The sequence below is a fragment of the Arabidopsis lyrata genome (assembly GCF_000004255.2).
Source record: "Arabidopsis lyrata subsp. lyrata unplaced genomic scaffold ARALYscaffold_7, whole genome shotgun sequence".
In the NCBI taxonomy this organism is placed as follows: Eukaryota; Viridiplantae; Streptophyta; class Magnoliopsida; order Brassicales; family Brassicaceae; genus Arabidopsis; species Arabidopsis lyrata.
Window position 1 is genome coordinate 4,951,073 of NW_003302549.1, and position 19,159 is coordinate 4,970,231.

Below are 19,159 nucleotides of genomic sequence, written 5' to 3' on the forward strand. Positions count from 1 at the left end.
GTTCTTTAAGATCCAATACCCTCTCTATTGTCGTGACATTGTTATTAATTCTGACAAAGATTACTATTGGGTGTGATTTTTAAAAATAAATAAACTCTTTCAAAAGTCAACTCTAAATTCATAACTGCAAAGATTTTAACATGATAAAAATGTGATCAACTTGAATTTATTTAGTATGGTGTTTGGATGATTATCAGTTATCACGGTAAGACTTTTTGTAAGAGACACTCTTGTTACATTTGACCCCCAAAAAAATGAAATTATTACAGTGACCTCTATAAAGGGTATATTGTGTCATCATTGGTCAACAAATTATAAATGGTTGAGTGTTAAAAATGATAATATGGTTAATCATATCATATTATCATCGTTTTGGGCACTCATATATAATCTATTTATGATAATACATGTTTCTACATTACATATTTCTATCAATATTGTAATATCATCTGGTCTAAATATAAAGAACTAGTTACATCATCAATAAGAGTATAAGAGTAAGACAATGAAAAGTCGTCTACAAAGTTCATGGTTACAAGTAGACAGGAAAAAAGGGCATATGATTACTAGAAAATGGCCAACTAATTCAAAACAAATTTGTTATTATTATTTTACCGAATATTGAAAGACATTGACTTATTGATCCGTATTAGACACGGGATTTCAAATTTAATTTGCATGTAGTCAAATAATTAAACATATGTTGAGTACACGGTATAACCTTCTCAATACGGCATTTGTAACCCTTTTTGATAATTAACCAATTAACTAACTCAATTTTCATATTCTTTTGTACTTTAAACGGCCCCGATGTATATATATATATCTTTGTTCAACGGTAAACTTGCAATCTTGCATGACTTTTTTCGCAAAATAAACTTCTATATACACTACAATTAGGATGTTGAGAGATAAACTATAATGAAATTTTTATAGATTATATTTAATTTTGATGATTTCATATTTTTTAAGAAAAGATGTGATACATTTACAAACTTGATTTTTATCCCAAATATATTTTCAAGTTGGTAATTTCACTAAAATATCTTTTTGGGAGCGAAGGAACAATATTAGTGGATGGAGATAACGATAAACTATTTGTGGATCATTTTGAAGATGTCATTGAAAGCCTGTAGTGTATGGTTAGATTTCATTTGCATTTGGTGAAATCTGGCATATCTTAACCAAACTTTTTGCATGGGATCGTTATGCACTTGTTTGGTTTGAAAGATTTTGTCTATGCAATTTTTTAGTAAAGAGGCGCATTTTTATTTGAGTTTCTAATATATTGCTTATTGTTACAAACAAGTTAATTCAAACCTAAATAATTTATTATACATTTTTCTTACAAATAAAATTTTACAGCCATCATATATATATATGATTACATGACAAAAAAAATCAGTATTCTTTGGCTTAACAAAAAAAAAAATATTATCAACACGTCCACCTCAAAAAAATAATATTAAAAGAGAAGCCTCTTAATTCATGCAAAACAATATATATAGTTCTCCAAGTCTCCCTTAATTCACTCACTGCCTCATCCTATATATAGTCGCATAATTTTCTAAATTGTAGAAGCAATCCCATCTAACAGTCAGATTTGCAACTCCAGTCCATATAATCCACAATAAGCCAACTTTTCTTCTTCTCTCATTAAGCTTTTTCTCTCCTCATTTTTCGTGTAATTCGAAAATGGTCGAGGGAGAGTCCAAGGCATTGTGGATTATTGTGGCCACCGTGTTTGCAGTCGCGGCGGTCGCACCAGCGGCACATGGACAACAAGCGCCGTGTTACTTCGTGTTTGGAGACTCTGTCTTCGACAATGGTAACAACAATGCCTTGAACACCAAGGCTAAGGTCAACTATTTACCTTATGGTATAGATTTCCCTCAAGGTCCGACCGGTCGGTTTAGCAACGGTCGGAATATTCCAGACGTTATCGGTTAGTTTTCTTGATTTAATTAGATGAATCCATTTTTACTTGCGTTATTCAATTATGAACTAACTACTATGTCATCTAGCCGACCATGACCGGGTTCTTTCAGAAACAATTATAAAGATAGTTGTCCATAGTGTTAAAACTGTATATGCATGAACTTCTTTTTTTTCAAAAAAAGAATTCAAGGTTAACTTTAGAAAAATACAGCATTTTATATTTTCTTTTCTAAAATCACTTGTATATGCTGATATGCATGAACTTCTTTTTTTTTTTTTTTCAAAAGAAGAATTCAAGGTTAACTTTAGAAAATACAGCATTTTAAATTTTCTTTTCTAAAATCACCACCAAAATCCTAAAATTCTAAATATTCCAAAAAATTGGGAAGGATTCCTAAAATTTCAGTCAAACTTATCAACAGCATAATCATAAAATTTAGCTGTATATTTGACCCCAAAAAACCATATATTTTGGTATTAAAGTATTAATATATTTGTAACTAAACTTTATTGTTGTGGAATTCAACAATATTAATTAACAAATTTGTATACTCCATTTTAGAAGAAAATTCAAAGTTATGAGATTAATATGCAAGCCTTTTATCTCATCATTGTTTTTGTTTAACAGTACATATTTAATAAAGTTGAACAATTTTTACTTTTAGCTGAACTAGCGGGTTTCAATGACTCAATTCCACCGTTCGCCGGAGCATCACAGGCACAAGCTAACATCGGACTCAACTATGCTTCCGGTGCCGGAGGTATCCGCGAAGACACCAGCGAAAATATGGTAACAACCCAAGCCAAAATGATAAATATATTACTTTGTCTCATCTAAACCTAAAATCTTGAACATATAAATAGGGTGAGAGAATCAGTTTGAGAAAGCAAATAAACAACCACCTGTCGGCGATCATAAACGCGGCGGTGCCACGGAGTCAGTTAAGGCAATGTCTATACACAATCAACATCGGAAGCAACGATTACCTCAACAACTACTTCTTGTCTCCTCCTACTTTAGCTCGTCGTATATATAATCCTGACCAGTACGCTCGATCTCTCATACGCCTCTACCGTTTTTATTTGGAGGTAAGTCTTGTATAAAGAGTTAGAATAAACAAAGAAACCTAATTCATCAGTGAAGAATCTCATAGTTATATTATAACATGTTAGATACAATTTTATTTCCGATGTGGGACATTAATCTCATATTAATTAATATGTCGTCAATGTATGTGTGTAGCAATTGTACGTACTAGGAGCGAGGAATGTAGCTTTGTTCAGTATCGGTAAGATCGGATGTACACCACGAATTGTTGCTACCCTTGGTGGCGGCACTGGCTGTGCAGAAGAAGTGAACCAAGCCGCGAATCTCTTCAACATTAAACTCAAAGACCTAGTCACTACTTTTAACAACAAATCTGGAGCTAAGTTCACTTATGTTGATCTCTTCTCTGGAAATGCTGAAGATTTCGCCGCTCTAGGTATATTCTATACTTATAAGAAAAAACGATGAAATTGTTAGATAAACCTTTTTTGATTTGATCAAGAAGATGTGATCATTCATTTTAAACATTTTGTGTAGGGATTACGGTTGGTGATAGGAGTTGCTGTACTGTTAATCCGGGGGAAGAACTTTGTGCTGCGAACGGACCGGTTTGTCCAGACCGAAACAAATACATATTCTGGGATAACGTGCATACTACGGAAGTGATCAATACTGTGGTGGCTAACGCAGCGTTTAACGGACCTATAGCTGCTCCGTTCAACATATCCCAGCTTGTGAATTAATATTAGGGCTTTATATCCATTGTTAAAATGGCATAGTCCTCTATGTAAATCCTGGTTTCGTCTAGATGGAAACCATATATCAGACACATAATAATAATATCAGCATATAGACTGAATAATGAATAAAAAGGATTGAAGTAGTTGACCCAAAATTAAAAGGATTGCAATTGTCAAAACAAATAAAAGGATTCAAAACATGCAAAATTCAAATAATCATTTGTCACAATTTTAGTCGGTACATTTTGGTCTACTGACTAAGTCACTACTCACTAGTGAATTATCTGAAGTTTAGACCTAAAAAATAATATATATATATAAAAATTTAATTCACAAAAAAATGGGCTATAAGTGTTAAATATATTAACTTTGAACCATCCGAACAATTCAAAGATCAACCATATAAAAAGAAAATGTTGATTTTAGGTTAGGCCTTGAGAAAGCCCATTAAGGATGGCAAATAATAATAAAGAAAGGCTCAAGTAACATTAATTTATATTTAAAAGTCAAAACCCGATCCAACTGGTCTTTGACTTTCTCTCCTTGTCCACGTCTCAAATCTACGATGGAATTCGAGCTTCGACAGTGACCGATCATGGAAGACGATCATGGAAGACGATCATGGAAGACGATCAAGCCAATAGTATACTCTGCTCGCTTGTCCTCGAATTAGCTCGATTTCCATTTTAATTGGTTCTCAAGTACACTTTCTACGATTCAGGTTTGTCATCGATCTTTATGTTAGCTTGAGTTGATTTTCGAATCCGAGATTGGTTAGGCTTCAATTCTGTGTTCCATATAGAATGTAGGAATGTTATTTACTGTTGAAGATCAAAGACAACGAGCAGACCCAAGAGGAAGAAGATAACAAAAGATTCATCTTTATGTTTTTGTTCTGCAATTCTTTCGTTTAGAAGAAACAGATTTTGATACAGATTCTTACTATAAGATACATATTTTTTTTGATATGATTCTATTAAGATAGGTTTCTGACTAATATCTCAAATTAGAAGTCTAACTGAACTAACTTTATGTAACTTAATAATACACAAATCTTTATTCATCTAAACTATCTTTTGATAGCAAAAGATGCAGCTTCCAGGGCTAAACTAACCTAAAGTCCTAAACTTTCAATGATAAATAAATGAGAAGTTGAGAATACAAAAGTTTAAATCTTGGTTTGCTCTGGCATGGCTTCCTCTGGATGAGTAACGAGCTTCGAGTGTTCATCAGCTGAGCTAATGGAAAACTCGGCTAGTGAGCTCACTGCAACTGACATTCCATGGCAGAGTACTTTAACTGCAATCTCAGCCAGTTTCTCTGCACTCATCATCTTCTCCTCTTCCACTTTTTCAGCTTCAACAAGCTCCATGCTCTCTTGTCCTGAGTACTTCCTCGAACCATCTGTTACCGGAAACGGGTCTTCTCTAAGCTGACGAGCATAGATTGCACCCATCCCAGAGGCAAAGAAATCGAGTTTGTCTAGTACTGGCTTCTCGTTCAACCCGTTGAGTAACCTTGACCATTGGATGCAGACTTCATAGATTGGGTGAGGACAAGACGTTAGTCTGACTTTCTCTGGGTCAGGGTCACATCTGAAGCATCTGAGTAACCACCCGGTTAAAGAAAGCACGTAGGATCTTTGGGATGTGATCCATGCTTGGAAGGAGGCTCTCCAGTTTCGAAGCTGAGCCACGAGATGCAATGCTGATCGAGCTAATCTTTGAGAGTTGATCTCCGGTAGAGAAGTATGTTGTTGCTTCTTGTGACGGTTAGAAGGTGTGGTTGCAAGTAATAGCTTGGCTTCGTCCAATGTTCGCTTCTGTATCTGGTGACACTCTGCCATCACTTTCCACATCTGAGCTAATCTGTAAAATGCCATTATCAATGTTCTTATCAGTCAAAGAGAAACTTTTGTTTTCAGGAACCAGAAGAAAAGATGTTTTGGCATTACCCTTGAAGAAGCTCAAGAAGCTGCGGAAGCAGTTCTTGGTCGCGAAGAGTCTCGATCCTTTCAGAGATAGACTCTATTGAGTGTATGGAGACCTTGATCTGAGTATGTAGATCTCTAATTGTAGCTCTTGTTTTATCAACTGCAGAAGAGTCAGCTCCTTTCACATCCTGATTTCTCAGCACCAAACATTTCTTTTCATATGCGATCCGTATTCGATCTCCAGACTGTCACAACATCCAAGTCGGTTAACAAGAGATAGAGAGAGTGAACTGAAAATACTATTAAAAGTCTCAGTTATTACCTTGACTTCATCATAGAGTTTCTTCTCCCACGCGTATAGTCGGTCCAATGTTGATTGATGGCTACCTGAAAGCATACAAGATTCTTCCGAAAATTCGCTGCTTCTTTCAGATTCACTCGCCCTGGAACCTCCAGAAGAGCTGATCAAGAATCTTGATGAGGAAGAAGATCTTGATGAGCCGCCTGAGCGGAACAAAGCTACCGGGTTCAGCATTTTCATGGCTGCAATAAGAAGTTTCAGAACCGCATTCATTTTATATATATAGTCAGAAACAAAGAAAATTACAAATCTTACCACTGAGTTCATTAGAGGATGTGTATTGAACTCGACTAGCTTCCAACAGACCCGAGACTTCTTTACCAGCAGTACATATGATCGCAAACTGATCTTCAAGATCTTTAATAACTTCTGCCATACTCGTCGGCCTTCGATTCAAGTACACAGTGAAACCAGGTGTCTCTCCTTTTGCATCATCTGTTGTAGCTCCAACAACATGCCCTGTAGTTCCTCCTCTGGACACCTCAAGGCTTCGCCGTTCTTGAGTTTCAATGCAGTTCTTGTCCCTCTCATTCTCAGCCTCGCATCTACTGTCAGTGAATTCCTCATTAACATGTTCTACTCTATCTTCTTGATCCATTTTACCTCCATTAAAATCTTCTGTTGCTTTCATGTTATGATGATCCTCAAACCTTACATATTCATCTTCTTCAAGATCCGGAATCCCTTCTTCCTCCCGAACCCGCCTCAGCCGTCTCATATCATCATCCATACCACTTTGGTTATCATAACTGTATCCGTAATGGTCCAATGACGAGAATGGATTCCAAAAGAAATCCCACTGAGAGTTCTGTGGCGAAGGAGGCGGTATATTGTGACTGACTAGTCCCGGACTGTGGCCAGGCGAGTTCATCGTGTTCATATTCATCCCAAAGAAACTATCTGCTCCATAAGTCTCAACCTGGAAAGTCTCAGGTGATCTAGGAGGCTTTTCTTCAACCCGAACCGGTCTGCTTCCACTAGCCATCAAGTAATTGTTGACATTCAATTTCGACTCTGCCTCACTCTGAACCATTTTTGAAGGAGGAGATATCTCAATGAAGCCGCCTGAGTTACTCATTCTCTTCACTGGAGTCACAAATGTGTCCAACATGAACTCATGTGGCTCATCTCCTTCGATATATTCCCGGAGAGCATCTGAAACTTTTCTCAGAGACTGGATATAAGCAATGTGACCTGAAGCAAACCCAGTCCTATATTCCACTGCTTGTTTGATGAAACGTTTCCTATCTTTGCAGATCTGAACAGCTTCATCGTCATCAAACTTCGAATGAGAACATCCCATTTCTCTCAAGACTCGTAGAAAGTGTTGGAGAAACTGCAAAACTAAGAACAAGTTATCAAGATTTTTAACAAGAAATGTAATTAAACGCTTGTCGCTTGAAACAGTTGAAACAAAGCAACATAGCATTGATTAATAGACAGAGACATAAACGTTTCTCTTATGTCTCAGATTCTTGATTTTTGCATTATTTGAAAGAAACAAGACTATAATTTTGTCTTAAACTGTGATTTGTGAGTTCTTGAGAGACGAAACTCCTCTCATATTTGTGTCCTTTTTCGCACAGAATCAGACACAAGATATAAAATGCAAAATTAATCAAGAAAGAAAACGATGAAGCCAAGAACTTTATGCGTTATGAGTTTTCAAGGAGCTAAAATCTGAAACCCTTTGCACATTTTGTTAACCCTTTTCTTCATAAAGAAAAGTTAAAATCAAAGAAGTGAGGGACCCAAATCTATTAAAAAAAAAAGTTTAGATTTTTGGAAGATAGAGAGAGAAGACAAAAACCTTTCAGGTGTTAAAGGTCAATCAGAAGAAGCTTGTGGTGGAGCGTGTGAAGAAGGAAGAAGAGAGTGAACAACAACGGTCAAAAATATATTTGTGAGTAGGAGTGATGAGTGAAGAAGGTGAAGGAGAAGAAGAAGACACCACACATAAATTAAATAAATAATTGGAACATGAAAATACGGATTTTATGAGTTATTGTTACTATCAACCTCGATATTTACATTTATTTTCGGTTTTGCCATTGTCCTTGCATTGGTTAAAATCTCAACTCTCAATGTGATTGGTTTTTTCTCATTTTTTGACATCAGTCTCAATGAGTCAATGGTGTTTTTGTTTTGTCTTATTGTTTCACTTTACTTATTATTAGGTGGCGTTATAGGACATGCAATTTTGTTTGTTTTATTCATCTGTGAAACTTTTTTAACCAAAGACGTTACACACAAACAGCTTTTGTTTATTTTATTTACTTCATGAACCTTGTTTTAGGCGTTAATTTATGACATGCAACCTTTGTTGTTTTACTAATTTTTTAACCTTACTTTTTTTTTTGCTTAAAAAATATGATTCCATTCTGTGACAGAAAAATAAAAATGATTCAGTTCTAACTTCTAATAGTGTCAAGGATGGACCTACCAACAAGGATTTAGTTTGTCTCATGTAAATGATTCATAAATTTGGAAAACGACTGAAAACTAATAAAATGTTTTGGTAAATTTAGGGCATCTCCGGTCAGAGTATGGCCCCAGCGAAGTTAAATTATTGGCTACCTCGGTACTGTAGCATGTTTTCTCATGCCTACCCTTTCATTTTTCACTTTTTACTAAATTGCCATTTGTATTACAAGACATTATAAGGCCTCAGCTATTATTTGATTGAGCATTGCCTGACCCTTTTTTATGGCCCAATAGGCTCTTTTCTCTTTCTTTAATAACAAAATCTGAATTTTGATATAAAATTTATTAGATTTTGATCTGTTTAACTTTTTAAACTATTTTTTCTATTTAAATTATCAATTATATAGGTTTTGAAGGTTTATTTTTAATAATAAAATATAATGATTATAATCTAGTATAAGTTAAATTGATTAATAACTTTTGTCTATTAATATTTATTTCTATTAATTAAATGTAAATCTTGGTTCTGCTATGTATAAAAATAAATATATCACTGAAATATAAGTTAGATAGAAAAACATGAGGAAACTTTTATAAAACTATTAAAGTTATATAATGTCATAGTACAACATATACAAATTGAAAAACGAAAACTATCTAAAACATGAAACTATAATCAAGACCCAAGATTATCTAAACGAAGAAAAGTCTGGTTTTGATATAATTAATCAAGAAAATATAATAAATATTTGAGTGTGGATATAATAATGACTTGATTCCAATTCAAAACTATAAGTTCTACTATTCTTTGACAATGAACAGAAAAAATTTAAAAATTCTACATTATTGTATGTTGTTGATACGCATTCCTATTATCAATAAAACATTTAATTGCGTATCCAATCTCAGCATTGACTTGACATTAGGAAAAAAAAAAATCATGGACCAATTAATATAACTTTCCTTATGGAGACTGAAAAATTCAAATGTTATAAATAATAATGTAAAGTTGTAAACCTAAAAAACAAATAATTAATTTCCCTCCGACATCATCCCTTAAGCTCAACTTACGATGGCGGAAGGTGAAGAGGCCAAGAAGAAGAATTTACAGACAAGTTACTTCGACGTTGTTGGAATCTGTTGTTCATCGGAGGTTTCTATCGTCGGAGACGTTCTCCGTCCTCTTGACGGCGTCAAAGAATTCTCAGTCATCGTCCCTTCTAGAACCGTCATCGTTGTCCATGACACTTTCTTGATTTCTCCGCTTCAAATCGGTAAATAACAAAATTATTAGTATTTTTCAATCGCCGTTTTGGTTTTCTTAAAGTCAATTAAACCCCTTTTTTGTTGTGTGGATTCTTAATCTTGTGGGTAAAATTGATTTCTTGACAGTGAAGGCATTGAATCAAGCAAGACTAGAAGCAAGTGTTAGACCATACGGAGACACGAGCTTAAAGAGTCAATGGCCAAGTCCTTTTGCAATAGTTTCTGGTGTATTTCTTGCTGTCTCCTTCTTCAAATACTTTTATAATCTGCTTGAATGGCTCGCTATTGCTGCCGTGGTGGCCGGGATTTTCCCTATCCTTGCTAAAGCTGTTGCTTCGGTCACAAGGTTCAGGCTTGATATCAACGGTCTCACTCTAATTGCTGGTAAAACATCAAATCTTTTCTTGAGTCATCGTTTTAAGTTTTGTTTTGATGATGGAATTATCTGAATGAGAGTTTTTTTTGTTCGACAGTGATAGCAACACTATGTATGCAGGATTTCACAGAAGCTGCTACAATTGTGTTTCTATTCTCAGTTGCAGATTGGCTAGAGTCTAGTGCTGCTCATAAGGTTTCTTTGTGTAGAGTTTCTATATGCTCTAAGCTCTGGTTCTAATGGATCAATATGAATAGCATTAGTTTTGCATCTATTAGTTGATCATTGTTCTGAAGTAACACCTGTTTTCAGGCAAGCACAGTAATGTCATCACTGATGAGCTTAGCGCCACGAAAGGCAGTGATAGCGGATACTGGACTAGAAGTCGATGTAGATGAGGTTAGGATCAACACAATTGTTTCAGTGAAAGCTGGAGAAAGTATACCGATTGATGGAGTTGTGGTCGATGGAAGCTGTGATGTGGATGAGAAAACATTGACAGGAGAGTCCTTCCCTGTTTCCAAACAGAGAGAGTCAACTGTTTTGGCTGCAACCATAAATCTTAATGGTACACAACAAATCATTATCATGCTTTTATTATGTATGATCCTGAATTTTCTTTATAATTACCACAATTTGTGTATCTTAAGGTTATATAAAGGTGAAAACTACAGCTCTAGCCCGGGACTGCGTGGTTGCGAAAATGACTAAGCTTGTAGAAGAAGCTCAAAAAAGCCAAACCAAAACTCAAAGGTTTATAGACAAATGTTCTCGCTACTACACTCCAGGTTAGGAATCATATTTCTCAATCATAATCTCAATGTAGTGGAGGAGAATGAAACTTGATCCATTTGTTGTTGTTGTTTGTTCAGCTGTTGTCGTGTTAGCAGCATGTTTTGCGGTAATCCCGGCTTTGTTAAAGGTTCAGAACCTTAGCCATTGGTTTCACTTAGCACTCGTAGTGTTAGTAAGTGGTTGTCCATGTGGTCTTATCCTATCCACACCCGTTGCTACCTTTTGTGCTCTCACTAAGGCAGCCACGTCAGGGTTTCTGATCAAAACTGGTGATTGTCTAGAGACTCTTGCAAAGATCAAGATTGTTGCTTTTGACAAAACAGGAACTATTACAAAGGCTGAGTTCATGGTCTCGGATTTTAGGTCTCTTTCTCATAATATCAATCTGCACAACTTGCTTTACTGGTAAGTATGTATGTAGTTATTCCACAGGAGTGACCTTTTTTGGGTGTATTGTATGTGAGGAAAAATTGATACTTAATAGACTTTTTGAGATGTTTTCACAGGGTCTCTAGTATCGAGAGCAAGTCAAGCCACCCGATGGCAGCGGCACTTATTGACTATGCAAGATTAATTTTTGTTGAGCCTAAGCCGGATATAGTCGAGAACTTTCAAAACTTTCCAGGAGAAGGAGTTTATGGGAGAATAGATGGTCAAGATATCTACATTGGAAACAAAAGAATTTCACAGAGAGCTGGATGCTTAACAGGTTTCAGAACTTTTTAATTTGAACTACATTCGTTTTTCGTGCTGTCTCGAGTGTTGTTCATCTATCTAACCTTTGAAAGATCTCTTCTTTGTGGATGTTACACAAAGTTCCGGAGATGGAAGCTAATATGAAGCGAGGTAAGACCATTGGTTACATATACATTGGAGCAAAACTGTCCGGAAGTTTCACCCTTTTGGACGGTTGTCGATATGGGGTTGCTCAAGCTCTCAAGGAGCTTAAGTCTTTAGGAATAAAAACTGCAATGCTCACAGGAGATAACCGAGACGCAGCCATGTCTACTCAAGAACAGGTGAAGCATGGTTATTATCTAATTATTCCCCTGTCTCTATTTTGTGAGTCATATAATCAGAAAGTTATAACTTTGACAGATAGAGAATGCTTTGGATATTGTTCACTCTGAACTTCTTCCACAAGACAAAGCAAGAATCATCGATGAATTCAAGATCCAAGGGCCTACAATGATGGTAGGAGATGGGCTTAACGATGCACCGGCTTTAGCTAAAGCAGACATTGGTATATCCATGGGGATATCAGGGTCAGCACTTGCAACAGAGACAGGAGACATCATTCTTATGTCGAATGATATAAGGAAGATCCCGAAAGGGATGAGATTAGCGAAGAGAAGTCATAAGAAAGTGATTGAGAATGTGGTTTTGTCTGTGAGCATAAAAGGAGCAATCATGGTTCTTGGTTTTGTAGGTTACCCTCTGGTTTGGGCAGCTGTTCTTGCAGATGCAGGAACTTGTTTGCTTGTGATACTCAATAGTATGATGCTTCTACGCGATGAGCGTGAAGCCGTGTCTACATGTTACCGTGCGTCTTCTTCTTCGCCGGTGAAACTTGAGGAGGATGAAGCAGAGGATCTAGAAGTGGGCTTGTTGCAGAAGAGTGAGGAGACAAGTAAAAAGAGTTGTTCCTCTGGTTGTTGTAGTGGTACTAAGGATAATCAACAATAGTGAAACCTTCTTCTGATGTAGAGGGTTCTATGTATATAGTACATCTGTTTTCAAACCAGAGAGGGACCTGTGTTATTTCGGTTAATCCTCATCTAATCGTTAACCAATCTCCAGTTAGTGTTTAATGATTTAAAATTTGATTTGAACCGAAATGCAAGTTGTTTTATTAGCATGAACTTCAAATTTATTTATTTTATGTTTATTTTTATTTTGAATTCATAAATATAATACTTTATCTTTTGAGGTGAATATATATTATTATCGTAAACTAATTTGCAATTACATATGATAATTTGCATTCCAACTACATATACTCCCAATTCCTTAATAATATTCAAATTAGCATATGAAATTTGAATAGCTTTACTTTCACGCATTATGTTTTTTTTTTTTAATCTATTTCTCGGCTCAAGATTTCTAAAATGTTTTAGTTTTAACAGAACTCAGATTCCGTCCAAAAACATTCGATAATTTTTTTTTTTTTTTGTAGATTTGTGCTAATAAAAGAAAACGAGCGAGGTATATGACCATTGAATAAATCGATGGATCATATATGTATAAGCAAGGGACCTCTCAGACAAATCATTGTGTCTTTGACGAGTGCTAAAACCCTACATTACTTTATTTCCTACAGTGAGTGTCACATTTAATGTTTGACTAATATGAATTGTCACCACCAATAAGAAGAATATATGTGAATATTGGGGTCCCTTTTAGGAGTATGTAATTGTAGATGAAACTATATATATCTTATTGTTAACGAAAATAAATTGTCACCACCATATTAATTCATAGATATTATGGCTAGATTTATATTATGAAATTGGATTTTATTTGAGTACGTTTTTTTAAGATTTTCGCATATTTTTTTGACGACTTACCCACTTAGGTGTTAGGTCGACTTCATTTTAGTGGTATTTCTATCATATTTTTATTAGGTTGCTTTTCTTTGTTTTGTGTTAAAGGAGTTTCTGATTCGTTTTCTTATGTTGTTTAGAATCCGGTTGCAATCCCTTTCTCAATATATGATGTTATTGGCTGCTGAGTCGTCGTATACAATCACAATGCACTTGACTTACCATTATTGTCTTGATTCCACATGATTAGATTTTCTTAATGTTTGTTCTTACAACAAATTTGTCTTATTGGTTAGTTATATTTTAGCAGATAATTTATCTTGTGGTCATTTGCAAAGTAAAATTGCAGGAAAAAAGGGCTCTAATTTTTTTTAGCAATTTAAAGGAAAAAAAAAAAAAACCTTTATTAGACTGATTATGACTTGTTGATATAGAATCACAAACGAATATTCCTCATCTAGATATCAAATAAACAGTTCTTCTGTTAATCATTCAGAATCACATATTTTACCTCACCACTCCTACTTTTGTTCACTTTCCTTTAACTGATGAAGGCAGAATATGTTAAACTATTATATACTATTAGGTCTTAAGATATGAATTTTCATTGAGGATGTAGATTGAACTGTAAATAACAAAAGTAATTAAGTTATCTCTAAGAGTATATATATATATATATATATATGTATGATTATATCTTTGTAATTGGTTATTATATCTTTGTATTTCTCACTTTTTAACAAGTATTCAAAGCGCTCTATGATTTTTAACGTCTTACAAAAGTTTCCATTGATTTTCTTTTTGGAAGATGGAAACACTACCACAACAGGAGTTACCGTCTACATGTGCACACAAAAAAATTGATTTTTTTGATCAATTAATGTGGTTTCCATTATATAGTTTATAAAATATGGAGTGATAATTAATGTAGTTGCATATTTGTCAAAAAGATAACGAACAAAGGATTGCATGGGACATAGGCACATAGCTATATGATCATAGAGGATTATATGTATAAATTGGCTAACTTACTTTCAGTTTGATCCTTGCTACTGTGGGGTACTGACGTATGTCCACTAACCTCCTTGTGTTCCATTATAATGACTTGTGCTGATTATACACTTGAATTTTGCTTTTATCGTGGTTATATGATAATTTTCTAATTTTACTAATCTTCTTACAGGATCACGATAAGATAAATCATACTACAAAAGAAAAGAAAAAGGTGATTAATGTCAATTCGAGAACAAGCAATGGATCATGAGAGTCTATCTAACATCCACAAATGTTTCTGGTCCCTTCGATCTGTCCCAAAGATTATTTCCTCAAACATTTAATGTTATTGTTGCATCATTTGCACCAATTAAAAGCAAATGATATCGCTTTTTTAGATAACCACTTAATGAATAGTTAATTAAGGCTAATTGCAAAATAGACCGAATCTTTTTTAGGTCATAGCATATTTTTAATACATTAAATCACCATTTCCGGAATTCATATGTCAAGATGCTTGCGCATGTTTTTAACCCTACTACAGTATAATGATTGGCGTTAATAATCATTCTTAGATAAAAACTAGGCCATTGATTATCAACACCAAAATAGATAGTCATTGGTTAGAACAAAAAGATTGCAGAAATGTGAGGGAAAGTTTTTTAGAATTAACTCTAGTTACGTAAGAGCTTGAGCATCTTAATTTTTGGACTTTTCATACCCACAAAAACTACAATATTTATTGATCAATAATGTGTATCCATCAACATTCTATATATTCCATATAGATGTCCATATTAGTGCATCACCAATACATAACCCACCACTTTTATAATTCATATTCGAAGACTAATTAAAGTTTCAAAAAGACTAAATAATAAACCTAAAAGTAAAAAAGCTCGTATTGAGTAACTTGTAAAATAGTATTACGTTAATGTGAACTTGAGTTCTACATCTTTTTAAGGAAGACAAAAAGAGATTAAGTACATTATTTATCTAATGGGAAAATTTCCAGAGGTAGAGTATACGCTATCAAAGAAACAAATTCACTGAATTATTCAGAAAATTTGCTAGTGTGTATGTATCCTTATCTTTCCTTTCAAAGTTAATATTTTTCACACAAATTTTTCTGATAATCTTTAGCAATAATATATAATAGATTTTAAAAAGGTAAGTTACTATTTTGATAAAAAGTTCCGAAGTTTCGGGAACTAATATTTTAATGTATCAGGTGGTGGAACAAATATAAGTAGAATGACTTATCGAAACACAAAGAAGGATATCTATCATTGCAATTCAAATTAAAATTATATTCCCTTTTTCCACTAGACATGTTTTATATGTTGTTTATAATATCTATTTAGTGTTTGGCTCATTTACGTTGCCTTTTACTTTGATATATATATTTTAAATAAAAGGAAAGCAAGTTATTTTTGTTTTGTTTTGAGACATTGGGAGATTCCTCCACTACTCGAAAACCTTTTGAAAAAGATAGTGGAAGTGTGCTGCTTAAATTATTTCTAGTCTCTTTTAGTCTTTTTACGCAAATTATTTTTAGTCTTTAAGATCTCAAAGGGACACATTTGTAAATTTTTCAGCTATAGAAAATATAGGTCAAAAGAAGTAATAAGTTAGGCTTGTGGTTTCACAGAAAAAAAAAGTTAGGATAGGAAAAGAAAAATGTTTGGCAGTCTTTGGTTGTACAACAGTAGAAGGTGTTAATAGCGTTAAAAATGACCATTAAGACCATCTCCAATATAGAACTCTATATCTTACTCTAAAAACTCTATTTTAGAAGAGGGTTTCTCTCCAATGTATATTTCTATTTTCTACTCTAAAAAAGAATATTCTTAGAAATATTCTATTTCTATTTTATATACTAATGCCTTTTAATTATATAATTTACAATTTGACCCCATATATTATAGATTTGCAAAATTCCCATAAAATATGAAATTATTTAAATTAAACACTAATTATTTATTAAAAAAAAAAACATTACATCATATAACAATAATAAAACATTACAAATTTTATTTTAAATAACACCATTAGAATATTTTTCCTACATATGATCAATTAAAGCATTTCGTAGTGAGAAATGAGCTTCTTTATCTTTGATTTTTTTAAATTAACCAAGAAACTCTTGAAACCGGATATTATGCTTTGAATGAGCTAAAGTAAGAAAACAAAATAAATGTGATTTGAATTCCTTTCAAAACCCAAATGTTCGGGCATATTTTGAGAGTGAACAAGCACGAATTTTGCAAAAACGACGTGTCCAACAAGATCAAAATAAAAAACTCCTCCTCCATCTACTTCATTTGGACAATATTTTAACTATCTTGGCGGATCTACAAGGAATTTACCAGACTATTAAATTACTAGTTTTATGTTTTAGTTTTCTTATGTTGTTTATTTTAAATTTAGTACTTGTTTGCTTGTTAAATTTATAAAGCTATGTGTTGTAATTGTTGTTTATAAAATGATTATATGTATTAAATAAAAAAGTTAAAATTTGAGGGACTAAAGTATAAATAAAAAAGTTGAACTCAAAAATAGAGTTGATAATAGAGTTGCTCTATATATAGAGTCAATCTGCAGAAATCTCTATTTTAGAGTCAATTATAGAGTAGGGTTGGAGAAGAATTTTGTATTTTTACTCTAAAATAGAGTAGGGTTGGAGATGCCCTAAGAAAGGGAAAAAAATGGAGTATATGAGCCATAATATCTATATTTAAAAAAAAAACAAAAAAAACTCTGATGGCTGAGTTTGTTTCACCTCAAAATCATCATTTGTTTTTGTTTGTGTTATGATTTGAAGCATATATATGGATTACAAAGACGTCATTTTCTATCAGAGTAGGGATGGAAATACATAATTATGCTCAAGATTTTTATAGATGCCACAGGAAAACATTATAGAATATGTATTTAACTTTGAAATTTTTATGGTTAGTGGGTTAGTGGCTATACTGAGAAATATGTGCAAGTGAAGATAATTAATTTTGAGAAATATTGTACTAATCTGTAGGATTTTCAAAAATGGCAAACTGGTCGACGAAAGAGACCTATGTATGGCAATGGTAATTAGGAGTTGCTGCGGTATTACAAATTGAGTTATACTCAGATTCTCTCATAATGTTGATGACTATATTAATGGGTAGCTCTTGTTCCTGTGTTAATGGGTAGCTTTGTAACATTAGTTAGCTTGTAATTTTCCTTTGGAATAAAATCTTCACATTAAAACCAAAAAAAAAATGTTGATGACTATATCTCTTTTGTTTTGTTAAAGGGTTTGACGATTATATAGTTTCTGTCCGAAAAAGGTCAGTTGACCCCCATAAATTTTCAAAAATCCATTATATGTCATTAGCAATAATTATAATAGCCCCAACTTTGAATATATTTTGACCCCAATACAAAACTAATGTTGCATCATGGAAGAAAAAATAGTCCAAATACTTTTAGACCCATAATTTACTATAAATAAAGATATATTTACCTAATATTAATTCAGTTTTTAGAAAACACACAAATAAAAAATATCAAATTGTTTAGTCTACTATTTTTATTTTTTAAAATTTTTTTGACTCTGATAACATAAATTTCTAGCTCCGCCATTGGGTGGTATATGAGTAAAGTTTGCAAGTTGTATTATTGTGGGGCCGCTATCGAATCTGGAACAATTACATGTTTATCTTTACTATTTTTTATATATTAAAATCTCACATTTAGAACATAACATATTTGAATAAAGAAAATAAAATTTCTAAATAACTAGTATAATCAAGTGTTCATACGATTGTGTTTTGTTTTGTTTATGAGTAATGCAGAGAGAGAGATGTTTTTTTTGTTTATGGGCTTAATAATGCAGAGACTTAGTTTATTTTTCTCTCTTTGAAATATGTTAATTTTTTTTAATCCACATTTTTAGATGAACCTGCAGTAAATAAGTCCATGATAAACTATATTAAAAATTTTTAATTATGGATTAGAATGTTTGTAATGGTTTTGAAATGATATTTTTTAACGATTAGTGTTAAAAGCTTGAAACTATGGGCCTGATTGGTAACAGCTGTAGCTTTATATTTTTTCCTGTAGAAATATGACTGTAGGTTTATTTGTTGTGGCTGTAGATTTTATTGCTGTAGTATTTTGGCTGTAGAATTTAAAATTTTGGAAAATTGAAAATTATGTGTTTTAGGAAAAAAGGTTTTCTAACAGATAAAAAAATGAATTAAAGAAATATTTTGGCTGTGAAAAAAAAAAAGGAAAGCCAAAGCTTCTAAAACTTGATTGGATGTATTTTAAATCTTTAGAATTTTTTGTTTTGTAAAGACTCTAAAGAACTTGCCAATCAGGCCCTATAATAACCCACAAACATGTTTTTTACATATGATTCGAGATTTCGAGGATAACCAATTGAGCTATATCTTCACAATATCTACTATACCGTATACCGTAGTGATTGTTTTTAACCAAACATGTGTATAAACGTCTGAAACTAATCATAGAAGCCCTTAAAAAAAAAATCTAATCATCGAAGCTTTTGTTTTATATAGTTTTCAATGTGATATAAAAAAACTCAGTTCTATCAAGCATGCACGATATCATTTAGTTGTGAGAATAGTACTTTATGCTACAAAGACACCGTTCTGGTCTAGTGATAAGGGAGAATCGGAGAAATATTGGAAGGAACCAACCCAAGTTCGATCCATCCTGAAAACAAAAATTATATT

The 19,159-nt window shown here is 33.3% G+C and overlaps 3 protein-coding genes and 1 long non-coding RNA gene across 6 annotated transcripts; 3 read left to right on the top strand and 1 right to left on the bottom strand.

Annotated features, from left to right (window-relative positions):
• The first annotated feature begins 1,530 nt into the window (after positions 1-1,530).
• LOC9305466 (GDSL esterase/lipase At4g30140) lies at positions 1,531-3,881 on the top strand. Its single transcript, XM_021016623.1, has 5 exons — positions 1,531-1,945; positions 2,604-2,728; positions 2,803-3,027; positions 3,182-3,422; positions 3,524-3,881. Exons 1-5 carry the CDS (start codon positions 1,696-1,698, stop codon positions 3,727-3,729), a joined length of 1,047 nt encoding a protein of 348 aa, XP_020872282.1. The 5' UTR covers positions 1,531-1,695; the 3' UTR covers positions 3,730-3,881.
• Positions 3,882-4,233: 352 nt separating this feature from the next.
• Positions 4,234-4,692, top strand: LOC110226803. Its single transcript, XR_002330716.1, has 2 exons — positions 4,234-4,447; positions 4,529-4,692. It is a non-coding gene; the product is annotated as an uncharacterized LOC110226803 (long non-coding RNA).
• A 40-nt stretch (positions 4,693-4,732) lies between these two features.
• On the bottom strand, positions 4,733-8,046 carry LOC9303438. Of its 3 annotated transcripts, none has more exons than XM_021019524.1 (5): positions 7,831-8,046; positions 6,276-7,356; positions 5,982-6,202; positions 5,681-5,904; positions 4,733-5,594 (listed from the first exon to the last, which is right to left on the bottom strand). In XM_021019524.1, the coding sequence occupies exons 2-5, from the start codon at positions 7,321-7,323 to the stop codon at positions 4,895-4,897; spliced, it is 2,193 nt and encodes a 730-aa protein (XP_020875183.1). In that variant the 5' UTR covers positions 7,324-7,356; positions 7,831-8,046; the 3' UTR covers positions 4,733-4,894. The 3 variants fall into 3 exon arrangements, with proteins under 3 accessions (XP_020875183.1, XP_020875184.1, XP_020875181.1); XM_021019525.1 differs by having other exon boundaries at positions 6,276-7,364; XM_021019522.1 differs by lacking the exon at positions 7,831-8,046 and having other exon boundaries at positions 6,276-7,793.
• A 1,304-nt stretch (positions 8,047-9,350) lies between these two features.
• Positions 9,351-12,719, top strand: LOC9305467 (cadmium/zinc-transporting ATPase HMA3). Its single transcript, XM_002867320.2, has 9 exons — positions 9,351-9,718; positions 9,837-10,094; positions 10,184-10,281; positions 10,399-10,654; positions 10,737-10,874; positions 10,959-11,286; positions 11,388-11,590; positions 11,698-11,900; positions 11,980-12,719. Exons 1-9 carry the CDS (start codon positions 9,517-9,519, stop codon positions 12,565-12,567), a joined length of 2,274 nt encoding a protein of 757 aa, XP_002867366.1. The 5' UTR covers positions 9,351-9,516; the 3' UTR covers positions 12,568-12,719.
• The last annotated feature ends 6,440 nt before the right edge of the window (positions 12,720-19,159 follow it).